General features: G+C 38.0%; 1 protein-coding gene across 1 annotated transcript in view; it reads right to left on the reverse strand.

The window, feature by feature from the left end:
• RTTN (rotatin) overlaps positions 1–13,663 on the reverse strand; it is a 166,071-nt gene that overhangs the window by 14,464 nt on the left and 137,944 nt on the right. The window contains exons 44-46 of the mRNA XM_063077369.1: positions 13,515–13,589; positions 9,949–10,075; positions 3,032–3,234 (exon numbers count right to left, since the gene is read on the reverse strand). Coding sequence (XP_062933439.1) covers positions 3,032–3,234; positions 9,949–10,075; positions 13,515–13,589 — 405 coding nt within the window. The remainder of the gene's footprint in view (positions 1–3,031; positions 3,235–9,948; positions 10,076–13,514; positions 13,590–13,663) is intronic.

The following is a 13,663-nucleotide window of genomic DNA, read 5'->3' on the forward strand; positions in this document are numbered from 1 at the left end:
TCTGGAGTCTTTTTCATTATCTTCCTAGTCCCTCAGTGACCAATTAACTAGCCTTCTGGTATACTTTCCCCAACTTTACTTTCCCCTCCTCCCATAGCTTCTAAATATTCCTTCTATATTATTTCCAGGTATAAGTGAAAAAGGTAAGGAAAACTAATGCTCAAATTTTAATTCTTGCCCATTCTTTCCCAATGATGGATGAAATATACTATAGTCAACTCTTAATTATTTAGGATTAATAATTCATTTTGGGGATTATTTCAGGCCTCTTGAGTTTTTTCTCTTTGTCTGCTTTCTGGCGATTTTGCTAATCCTCAAAAGCTATCCTATGGAGAGGAAAATGAAACAAAATTCTAAACTGTCTTGGATACTAGTTAACAATTCTGCCAGGAGTCAGGGTATTTTGAATCATTAAAACTACAAGTACTTTTTAAAAATATATGGATACCTCTTACATTCACTTTACTCCAGTTGTTTCTCATTACAGATAATAATTTCTCATGGTTCCATGTCATTCAACTAAACTTACAGATGAGAAGCCTCCATCACTTGAACTTTAAGAGTCAGTTCGACCTCCATATAAAGCCCTTTCCACAAAACCCCACCAAACCCTTAACTACATGAAAGACTTAAGTATCGTCTTGGATAACCTATATGCAAACAAAGTATAAAAGTACTATATGAAGTAGAAGCCCTCCACAGTTGTTTGTACACTTTAGAATTGAAATGCAAACTGAACAGAATAACTCACTTCTCTCTTTGTTTAATAATCTACTCTAGTTTATCTCTTGGGTTCTCCTGGATCAAATCAAGATGGTGGCTTTAATCTATAAAATAAATTTAATATGGTCACATGTTGCTTAATGACAGGGATACGTTCGGAGAAATGCATTGTTAAGTGATTTTGTCACTGTGCGAACATTACAGAGTGTATTTACACAAACCTAGATGGTATAGAAATCTACACACCTAGGCTATATGGTATAGCCATTAAAATCTCATGGGGCCACCATCATATATGTGACCCGTCACTGACCAAAATGACATTATACAGCATACAACTGTATTTTTACGTAAAAGGACTCTGAGTATAAGAGTGAAATGAACTACAGAAATATTAGCAACTTTACCCAAGCAACAAGTAAAATGTAAAACTACATGCTCATTTTGAACTACATTTGCTGTCACTTATACCTGCTTCTCAACTCTCAGTCCAAATTAATGCTTTTTTGAGATTCATCCCTTGCCTTTCCCCTTCTGCTAGATTTCACCATGATATTGAAGATTAGGAGCTAATAACAGTGATAAAGCATATGTCAGTGCTTTAAAATACAGATGTACTATGGGCATTTCTTCCTTTTGCTAAGCCTAACACGTTTTTATAGACTATTTTCTACACCAGGTACAATGTGTAGAAATGTACCATGGCAGGGAAAAATACAGGACATTTTAGAACCTGAATTGTACAACAGCACTAGCTGCATTTTCTAATGCCTATACATGAGTATAACGGAAAGGTAGAAGTGTCCAGGCTCATTATTACTTAATGCAGCAGAGAAAGTCTCAGGAGTTTCTTAATTAGAGCAGAGAAAAATGACTTGAATGAGCTGCCCCTGAAAACAGAGTCTGTTCCCACTTGTATAAAAATATTCTTAAGTGTGGCACCAGAATCATAGATTGAAAGTTGAAGATACCTTAGAGGTCATTTTGTTTAAGCCAATTACTCTAAAAATGAAGAAACTGAGGCTTAAAGAGAATAAGTCTCCAGCTCAAAGTCACACACCAAATTTGAGATTAGCACTGACATTCTATCTGGAAGTTTCTACTTAGCTTCCTACCAATATGCTCTATATGGAAGTAATATGGGAAACACATGTGAAATCTCTCATTTTCAGGGATGATGACTTCTCATTTTGGAAGTGATATACATATATGAATACATATACAAAGAAGATGTACTCAAATATAAATGACATAGATATAAACATATATGAAGAAAATATCCAGCTGAGTGCTGATAAATAAAGGCCTAGTTCCAGTGAGGGTAGGAGGGATCCCTGATTTGCAGTATTTGCCAGATTACATGGTGTGAATACTCCCACCACAGCTGATGCTGGCTCCAGCATCCCACTGAAAACATCCTTCCTTAGTAGAATGACCCTTCCATTTCTCTAGTTAAGACCGATTGTTCTATTTCCTCGGCAAGACTGATCTTTCTGTTTATTTGGTGACTATACTTAAAGTATCTTTTGAGGTGTTCAGGGCAATCAAACAGAAGAGGAAAAGGAGACTCAATTCTTACAAATGCTGTCAATTTTTGCAATTTATCTTGGTCTTCAAGTAAAAGAAACAGAAGCATTCGAATCACTATTACTAGTAACAGATAATCTGATCACATTCAAATTTTAAGGGATCTTACCAATTAGAAATTCTGCTTATACACATCTAAATATAGACTAATTGCACACGTTAATTGGAACTTCTTTAACTCATTCTACCCCTTTTAAAGTACCCTAAGTTAAAATCAGTTATAAGAAGTCAAATTTTGGAACTGTTGTCCCACAGAACTCATTAAAGTATCTATTATTTCAAAGAGAAGTTAAAGTCTAACTGGAGGGAAAGAGGCTCTGATTTCATCAACTATTTTGTCAATGTAAATTGAACTGAAACTGTTACTGCCTAATTTGGTCTACTGAAATACCAAATATATTACTTTTATGATCTCCAATAAATCTAAGACAGCTGTCTTTCTAAAACCCTCTTTTTTGACAGAGATAAAACACAATCTAATAGCTGAGAAGATAAACTAAAAGGAAATGACATGATCATATTCTAGTTTCTGTCACTTTTCATGTATCATCCATCAACTGGCTTTAAACAAAGTGAATCTCTTTATCCTTTTACAATCCCTTAAAATAAAATATCTTGAAATCATAAATAATTCAAGAAATCTAGTTCTAAACTTTTAATTGAAAGGATTATTTTTACTGAGTATCTCTTATATGATATGAAGGAGAGTTTAAGTACTTACCTTTTGAATTACTCCTTTACAGTCATGAGACAAGGCCAGGTTTGAAAGAAACTTAAAAACTGTCTGTTGAACCGTGCTGTTCTCAAGAGGCGTCTGGGAAGCCAATTTTAGGATACACAGCATCAAAGAGCTGCTGGGGGCTCCTCTGTGTGCAGCTTGAACAGGATATTGTCCAGAACTTGACCAACAAAGAGAACTGCAACCTTCAAAAATAACAGCCTATCACAATGTCTTCTCATTTCACCATGTAGTCTTTAAAAACAATAAGTGGTAAAGCATTTTTATCAAAGTGACTTTGCCATTAACCTGTGAACTGCAAATTAGCACTGAATGCTAATACTGATGTCTATATTCAATCAGCAGGTTTACTGTCCTCACTGAGGTCCTAATTGTCTCAATAGAGTATTTTAAAACACCATGTTTATTTATTTATTTTTAAATAGAGAATAAAATAAGCTTAATAGGCTTTTTAATAGTTCCTAAAGAAGACATCTAAATAAAGGCCTGCATGGAAGAAAAGAATTTTAGAAATAGGAGGTAATTTTGGCCTAATGCCTTCATTTTATAGAAAAGACAAATGAGGAACATCATACCACTGGGTGGTGGGACAGCATAAATACTCTTTTCCATATCTGGTAGATAAAGATGTGGAGCTCAGAAAGCCATTGCTCAGGGTCACACAGAGTCAGCAGTGGCATCTACTGGCTTTCCAGAGTCCAGGGTTTTCTCAGTAAATTAAGTAACTATATGTCACATATGTTACTGAGCAAGAAAAATGATCATAAATGAATTATAAATACATCTTAATGTTCAATCAGTAAGACTGTCTTATAACATAAACCTAAGATATAATTAACTTGTGAAAGATCATGCAAGGACACCAGCTTAAGTAGGTCACAATCAAATACATTTTAAAAAATAAACTCATAAAAGATGAGTAAACACAAATAAAAATATAGTGATTTTTCTTGTATTCTTAACTTTACAGCTATATTGAAATATCAATGTTTCTATTAACTGTTACACAAAACTCATTAAATGATGCAGTTTTCTTAGAAACAAACCAGATGAGAAAACCAAAAATTTCTTCCTCAATTTAGTAACAAAGCCATTTCTAATGTTTACATCAATTTTAGTATAAAAGTAACACAAACTATACTTTCAAAAAATTTTTTTAAAGTATATTTTTCTTTTGCTTACTACTTATAGCAACTGATTCTCTATTCTGCCTTATTTCCCTAAACCCTAAATTAAGGAGTACAAGGTAGGGTAAAGAAGGACAATATAGAGACAGGTGCAACACTTCAGAAAACAAGATATACTGTGCTGGTAATGCTGTAAGAGACGTTGAGCTAGAAGACAGACACACAAGAGAAGTAGGAAACTAAGAAAGTTAGCAGCAGCAGAATGAAGAAAAGGACAATCCTGTACTGGCACCACTTATGCCAAAATGACAGCTGAAGAGCTTGCAGGTCTGTTTACATCCGATTATGCTAGCTGGAGACAACCTGAGCAGGCTACAGAATGGACAGCTCCAGAGGTATCAGACTATTCAAAGGAATAAACTATCAGCGGCATGTGGCAGTGATTAGGTGGGCTCTTAACTGTCTTCAAGTCCCTTCTCTGTATATCCTTCGATGTTTAGAAACCATAGTTGCAAAGCTGTTGAATGTTGCTAGAAGAAGGCACACAAACTTGCTGACTAGTCAAACCTTATATTTATGACCATATGTTTTAAACAGGCACTTAACACTGCCAGCAATCCTCCTTCAGTTACCTAGCGGGTCTGCTTTCTCTCCCCTAACACAGCTACTTCACACCCCCATCACCTCAAATCACCTCTGCCCCTTGGTCTTTGTTCACTTTTCGTTACAGGTCTTCTCTCATAAATAATGAAGAAAGCAGAAGTGTTCTGATGGGAACTTTCTCCTGTCTCTTATCAAGTCTACCAACTTACCTACACCTACACCCCTCCTCTCAGCTGTCCCTCTATCTCCTGTTCTCCGCTGGTGTTCTAGCTCTATCCCCTCACATCTACTCAGACTGTACTCTTATCTACAGGCATATCTTGGAGAGATTGCAGGTTCGATTCCAGACCACCAAAATAAAGTAAACATTGCAATAAAGTGAGTCACACAAATTTTTGGTTTCTCAGTGCATATAAAAGTTAGGTGTATGCTATACTGTAGTCTATTAAGTGAGCATTAGCATTATCTCTAAAAAACAATGTACATATCTTAGCTCAAAAATACTTTATTGCTAAAGATCATCTGAGCCCTCAGCAAATCATAATATTTTTTGCTGGTGGAGGGTCTTGCCTCGATGTTGATAGCTGCTGACTGCTCAGGGTAGTGGTTGCTGAAGGTTAAGGTGGCTGTGCCAATATCTTAAAATAAGAAAGCAATAAAGTTTGCAGCTTCAATAGACTCTTCCTTTCACAAAAGATTTCCCTGTAGCATGCAATGCTATTTGACAGCATTTTACCCACAGTAGAACCCTTTCAAAATTGGAGTCAATCCTCTCAAACCAGTGGTTGCTTTGCCAACTAACTTTATACAATACTCTAAATGCTTTGTTGTCATTTCAACAATATTAACAGCAGCTTCACCAGGAGTAGATTCCATCTCAGGAAACTACTTGCTTTGCTCATCTATAAGAAGCCACTCCTCATCTGTTCAAGTGTCATCATGAGATTGCAGCAATTCAGTTACATCTTTAGTCCCCACTTCTAATTCTAGTTTTCTTGCTATTTCCACTGCATCTGTAGTTACTTCCTTGAACTCCTCAAAGTCATCCATGAAGGATAGAATCAACGTCTTCCAAACTCCTGTTAATGTTGATATTTTGACCACCTCCCATAAATCACAAATGTTCTTAAAGGAATCAAGAATGGTGAATCCTTTCCAGAAGGTTTTGAATTTACTTTGCCCAGATCCATCAGGGGAATCACAATCTATTGCAGCTAGAGTTTTATGAAATGTATTTCTTAAAAAATAAGACATAAAAGTCAAAATTACTCCTCGATCCATGGGCTTCATAATAGATATTGTGTTAGCAGGCACGAAAACATGAATCTCCTTGTACATCTCCATCAGAGTTCTTGTGTGACTATGTGCACTGTCAATAAGCAGTAATATTTTGAAAGGAATCTTTTTTTTTTCTGAATAGTAGGTCTCAACAGTTGGCTTACAATATTCAGTAAACGATGCTATAAACAGACATGCCGTCATCCAGGCTGTGTTGTTCCATTTATAGTATACACGCAAAGTAGATTTAGCATAATTCTTAAGAGCCCTAACAATTTTCAAAATGGTAAATGAGCATTGGTTTCAACTTAAAGTCACCAGCTGCAATAGCTCCTAACAAGAGCCTGTCCTTCAAAGCTTTGAGGCCAGGCACTGACTTCTCTCTAGCTATGAAAGTCCTAGATGGCATCATCTTCCAATAGAAGGCTATTTCATCTACACTGAAAATCTGTTGTTTAGTGCAGCCACTTTTATCAGTGATCTTAGCTGGATCTTCTGGAGAACTTGCTACAGCTCCTACATCAGCACCTGCTGCTTCACCTGCATTTTACATTATGGAGATGGCTTCCTTCCTGAAACTTCATGAACCAACCTGTTAGCTTCCTCACTTCTCTCAGCCTTCATAGAATTGAAGAGAGTTAGGGCCTTGCTCTGAATTAGGCTTTAGCTTAAGGGAATGCTGTAGCTGGTTTGATTTTCTATCCAGACTGCTAAACCTTTCTTAGTATCAGAAATAAATCTGTTCTGCTTTCTTATCATTCATGTGCTCACTGGAGTAGTAATTTTAATTTCCTTCAAGAAGTTTTCCTGTGCATTCACAACTTGGCTAACTGTTTGGGGCAGGAGGCCAAGCTTTTGGCCTATCTCGGCTTTCAACATGCCTTCCTCAATAAGCTTCATCATGTGTAGCTTTTGTTTTTTTTGTTTGTTTTAATTTTGTTTTATTTTGTCAATATACAATGTGGTTGATTATTGTGGCCCATTACTGAACACAACAATTACAATTCCTTGAAGCTGATACGACAAGCGAACAGATATGAGGTTGTTGGGAGGGAGGGGGGAGGAGGGAAAGAGGTTTCAGTAGTAGCTTTTGATTTAAAGCAAGAGACGCAGGACTCTTTCTTTCACTTGAACACTTAGAGACTACTGCAGTCTTATTAACTGGCCTAATTTCAATATTGTTGTGTCTCAGGAAAAAGGGAGGCCTGAGGGGAGGGAGAGAGATGGGAGAACAGCTAGTCAGTAGAGCTGTCAGAACACACACATTTATGGATTAAGTTTGCTGTCTTATATGGGTACTGTTCATTGCACCAGAAAACAATTACAATAGTAACATCAAAAATTACTGATCACAGATCACTGTAAAAGATATAACAAAAAATAAATTTGAAATATTGCAAGGATTACCAAACTGTGATACAGAGACACAAAGTGAGCACATGCTGTTGGAAAAATGGTGCCTACAGACTTCCTCAACCCAGGGTTGCCACAAACCTTCAATATGTAAATAATGTAGTATCTATGAAGCACAATAAAGTGAAGTGTGATAAAACAAGGTGTGCCTGTAAACCCTTTCCCGCACCTCTTTCTCCGAATCCCATAAGTAAAAAAAATGCCCTAAAAAATCCATCTTTAAAAACAAACAAAAACTTCTCCCTTGACTCTACAATCTGCTATTGCTCCATTTCTCTGTCCCCTTAAGAGTTGAACATTTTGGAAAAGGTGTCTTCTCTACTTTGTCACCTCCTCTTTCCAACCTACCAATTAGGTTTCTGTCCCCAGTACTGTACTAAAATTACCCTTAAGATCTACAAGCATAGCAGTGTTGGTAAATCCAACAGTCATTGCTTCTATCCCATTTTATTAGAATTTTCTAAGGCATGTGACACAGCCAAGCACACCCTTCTCTGGCCTCCAGTGACGCTGTACTCCTCTCATTCGATGCAATGTCTCTCTCTTTTTTTGCTGGTTTCTCATCTTTTGATCAACTCCAAATGTTGATGGGCCTCAGAGCTTGGTTGTGGGACTCCATTTTTCCCTCTACTCATTCTCCCTGGGTAATCGCAAACAGCTCCACGGCTTTAAATACAATCTACATGACAATGACTCCTGACGTAGCCAGCCTCCAAAATGGCCTCAGTGGCCCCTGCCTCAGTCCCCTCCCTCCCTGTACCAGGGTTGGTCTGTTGGACCAACAGAAAACGGCAGGCATGCTGGTATGTCACTTCCTGGACTGGGTTATGATGACTGTAACTTCTGCCCTGGGCCCACTCACTCTGGTCATTTCCTCCTGGGGAAGCTTGCTGCCATGCTGTGAGACAGCCTTGTGGAGAGGCCTGCATGGCAAGGAACTGAGGCTGCCAACAGCTTCACTGGATCCTCTGCCACAGTCATGGCTTCAGATGACTGCAGCCCAGCCAACTGAACCAGAACTGTCCAGCTAAGCCACTCCCAGACTCCTGACCCACAGAAACTGGGAGATAATTACATGAATTTGTTTATAGGTGTATTAGTCCATTTTGTGTTGCTATAACAGAAATACCTGAGACTGGGTAATTTATAAAGAACAGAGGTTTATTTGCTTACAATTCTGGGATAGCTGCATCTGGCATGAGCCTCAGGCTGCTTCTACTCATGGTAGAAAGTAGCAGGCAGCCAGCAGGTAGAAGCAAATCACACAGTGAGAGGAAGCAAGAGAAAGAGCAGAGGTGCCAGGGTCTTTTAAATAACCAGCTCTCGCAGGAACTAATAGAGCGAGAACTCACTCATGACCCCCACCCTCCAGGGTAGAGCATTATTCCATTCATGAGGGATCCGCCCCTGTAACTCAAACAACTTCCAACACTGTCACACTGGGGATCAGATTTCCACATGAGTTTTGGGGGGACAACACATCCAAACTCTACCAATAGGTGGTAACTTTTGGGATAATTTGTTATGCAACAACAAATAACTAATAAAACTCTCAACTTTTTTTTTTATCTTTAGTCTTACCCTCTGCTGAATTCAACTCCAACTTAGTATTTTCACTTGGATGAATATAAACACCTCAGATTTAACATGACCAAGCAGAACTCTTGATTTCTACTTTTTTCCCAGGTCAAATCTGCTTCTCCCAAATCTCCCCCATTTTAATTAATGGTACCATTATGCACTCAGGTTCATTTCTCCAAGTGAGAGTCATCTTGGATACCTTTCTTTCCTTCATACCTTCACCAGCAAGTTTTCTTGACCGTACCTATGGGTCATAAACCAAATGTGTCCAATTCTCACAGTCTCTCCACTACCACTAGAGCTAAAGCCACCATTAAGTTATCTCCAAACTGGTCTCTCTGCTTCCAGGCTTGCCTCCAGCCATTCTCCACACACCGCTGAGTCATCTTTTGCTAACACAAATTAGGTCATGCCATTCTCCAGCTTAAAACCTCCAATGGTACCCTACCACACCCCCAAAAAAATCCAAACTCCTTATTCTGGTGCCTGAGGCCCTACATAATCTGTCCTCCTCTCTTGTTTCAGATCAGTCTCACTAGAAATCAAAATACATGGCCCATAGTAGGCTCTCAATAAAACGACTATGAGGTGAATGAATAAAAGAGGAGCCCCAGTGATATAAACTATCACCAGACCAACTGTACCTAAAACTAACTTTCCTCATGCTAGTTTCTCCCTCTCTATTTCCTTTGCTAATGACTCTCCCATGTCACAAACATACTAAAATATGTCTGCTCTTATAATACCTACAAAAAAGCTTGCCTTTGACCAATATATCCTCAATAAATAGGACAAACACTTCAAAATATGTATTAGTTTTTCCAGTCTACTTTAATGTTATATAAAATATACTAGTATTTTAGTATATTATTGAAAGGCAATATTGGATTCCTTTACCATGTGGAAAATGTGCAGTATAGACACAAAGTAGCTGCAGGGCAATTTGCATCAATGAATCATCCATCAAAAGCCAAGGCCAGAGAGAGTGCAAGACAGGGACAAGATGAGCTTCAAGAGCTGCTTCCTGTTGTGGAAAGGAAATAAGAGCAGTATTAGTCTGAACGTATGAAAACAGGAAATTAAAATCAATTCCCCCAAAAATGTCAGCAACATAAGACAAAAGCTGACTTTATCTTTGTCCTGATTAGTGCAAGGGGGAATCAGAATTCTGTGGATGGATTCAGCACCTGCCCCAAACCCACTGGGCTTATACCTACCCGCCCAGTCTCAGGAAGTCAACAGTGGGGTGTCTAGGATACACTACTGAGGTAAGAAACATAGAGACAAGCTTCTGTAACATGTAAATTAAGCAGGAAAGTGATCTCTCTCAACACTCAATAAACTTTTGTAAATGCTCTGAGATATGATCAAGAAATGGGAAATTCTGGTTAAGTAAACGTTCTGATCAACTCTGAGTCCCCCAACACTGCCCTATCTTTCCCTTCCCACCTCCTGGTGTATGTATGAGAAGTAAATTGTTTTTAAGTAATTTTAATATAGTAAAATTCAGCTAAATATTATCTTAAATCAATAAATTCTTAAGTAACTCAAAGTCTTTGTTACAAAGATCAGTTACCACTGGGACAATATTATAGATAAAACACAGCTGTTTGCAGTAAGTGCAGCAGTATCTTTTTCAAAAAAATAGGAGTTACTAGGTAATTTGTAGAATGTGCACACATGTGCACGCACATAACTAAATACACACACCCTATACAATTTTACGTAGCATCAAATAGCAGAACAGGGTGGGAAGTTATTCCCAATGTTGAACACACCCTGTAAGCTTTGAAGTCATTCCCAGTGTTCTTCCCAAAGTCCTTCCCCATGTTCACCACTCTCTATAAGCCTGGCATACAGCTCTATGTTTGCAGCAGATGACCTTGTTTGCTATTTCACAAAGAAGGGAACTATTAGGTAGAGACTCTTATCTATTTTGTCTTATTTATTCTACCATTCTGCCCACATCTTGATGTGGATTTTCATCCACTCATTCTTCCTGTCTGCACACTGTTCCAGTGTGGAACAGGCGGTTCCACTTTTTGTTGAAGACTGATGTATCCACCTTTGTCCTGAAACACAATACCCCTGCCTCCTCAGGGATCTCTATCCATTGATTAGCTCCTTTCTTCCTGTCTCTGTAATAACTAGCCCCCAATTTGCACATTTCTGTTTAAATTCACATAGTTTACATTTTAGTAGAAAAAAACATACTAACTTCCTTTAATGCTATATGTCCTAAATTATTAATGCTACTTTTCTTGAGCAGGCTTCTAGAAAGAATACTGTTATTGCTATCATTCTCCATCTCACATTTAATCTTCAGCTCACTTCTACTTATATTATGCCTTGATGATTCTATTGAGACCTCTCCTTTGCAGCTGCCAACCCCCCAGGCCTTGAGACATTTGCTACAGGTCTCTTTTTTTCTTCATTTGCACACTGCCATTCTATCCTGAATCATCTCCGAACTCTTTCTGCAGCATTCCCTTCTCAGTTGTTTTCTGCCTTCTCTTAAATACTCATTCTCCAGAGATGTGACCTAGCCTTTGACTGTATACTCTCTTGGGAGATTTCAATAGTCTTGGCAACAAACACCATCCACACACGGACAACACCTAATATCATCAGTCCGGAGTGCTCCTCAGAGCCCAAGACCTACACAGTCTACTGACTACAAGCCCTTTTCCACGTGGATTCTCCAAAACTTCTCTACATTAGCACGTGCAAAGCTGAGCAGCAGGTTTCTCACCCCTAAACTCTACTCTATCTTGCACTCCTGCATTGGTAAGCAGCTTCAACTGGCCTATGGAAGTCATTCTGCATTTCTCATCAATCCGTCTTCCCCTTTCATCCGCCCAGATTAAGGTCTCATCATCTCTTGCCTGGACTATCACAGTCCTTTCTCTTTAACCTTGCCTACAGTTTAATTCATTTACCTCACAGCCACCATGATCTTTCCAGTATGAAAACCCCTTAATGTTACACATTTACATACACCAGGGTAGGGCAGCAGTGGGTGACTGCTGAATTACCACAATAGTGACCAACAATTAGTAATGGCAATATCCCATACATCTCAGGTAAACTGGAATAGTAAAGAAAGAATCTCCATCCCATAGGCTAATATCTATACTCAAGAGTAACCTAAATAGTCTTCTTTGGATTTACTTCCTGTTAAACAACTTAGAAATATGAGAGTACTCTAAAAGTCTGTATCTTTCCATGAACTTTTTGAAGAGCCCTCATATAGAAATGCTGTGACTTAGTGAGATACTTAGACTTTTACAGATGACTAATGTGACACAAATGGGAGCGCTATGTTTATAACTAGTAGCCAGAGGAGCATCTTATAAGTCTTTACAGGTAGCCCCTACCTCTAAAGTATTCTAGAGGTTTGATATTGTTCCCTGAGTACGGTGTCATGGATGAATAATAACTGCATCCAGTCACAAGGATATTATTTTGCATGAAGGAATAAGAAACTTAGTAAATGACATCTCTATTTTGAGAAAAAGTTCATATAAGTTCATATACTGGGAATTTTAACAAAATGTATCCAAATTGCTTTGAAAAATAAATTTAATCATGTCTTGATATTTAACACAGATTAAAGAATCTGTATTCAACATGCTAATTTTCCAAATAGACTAAGTTTTTTCCAGCTTTATCACAAGAGCAAAAATGGTAAACAATTAAAAAACAAAGGAAGCTTCCATAATTTATCTTTGCCTTTCTCATTTTCCACAGTATTTCTGTATTAAAGCATTAATCTAGTGCTTCAAAAGTGTTATCACTACAAAACAAATCAAAGTGTACAAAAAATTATATCCTGCACAACAGAAGTGACACAGTGTTTAAAACAACAGCATCAATGCTTACAGACAAAGCAAAACGTCTGAGGTTTCCAGACAGACAGAGGGGCTGCATGAAAGTCGAAGGGATCTGGCCAAACTAAGAGTAAGTAACTTGCTTCAGGTGAACAGGGCCCTGCTGGGCAGCAGCAGTCAGTATTTCCTACTCTGAAGCAAGAAACACACTGACCATCTTTCCTTATAGATGCAGATACCTCCACTTATTCCCTTTGAGAGTTGCTCTGACAATGCCCTTTGAAAGAATCCACCTTATAAGACACACCCACCCATTCATTCCATCCAAGCAAAAAAAATTTGAAACGCATAACAGTACATAATGAGACTGAAGTTTGTGAAGCTAAAGTTTCAGTGATAAAGTTAAAGTTAAAACACTGATATAAACAAGAAATGCAATCAGCACTGAAGAATAATGAGATTGGGTACACCATTTCTGAGAATTACCACTGAGTTTAAGGACCAGCCAAGTGAGCATCTAAAAAAATAAAATTTAAATAGTTTTCCATTCTCCTCCTGTATGCCTGCCATATAAAAATTAAACTGCTCAACACCTGCACTGCTATTAGAATTCTGAGAAGACGCTTTACTTACTTTACATTCTTCATTTCGATAAAGACAGTTTCTTAGGAGCTGCATGGCACTGCTTAACTCTTTAATAAAACCATCCTGTTTAAATAAAAAGTAGTTGGAAAATGTGAACGCAACAGCATACTCCACTTTTTATATGTAGTAATTCCTTC

This window comes from Cynocephalus volans, chromosome 13 (assembly GCF_027409185.1).
Source record: "Cynocephalus volans isolate mCynVol1 chromosome 13, mCynVol1.pri, whole genome shotgun sequence".
Lineage (NCBI taxonomy): Eukaryota > Metazoa > Chordata > Mammalia > Dermoptera > Cynocephalidae > Cynocephalus > Cynocephalus volans.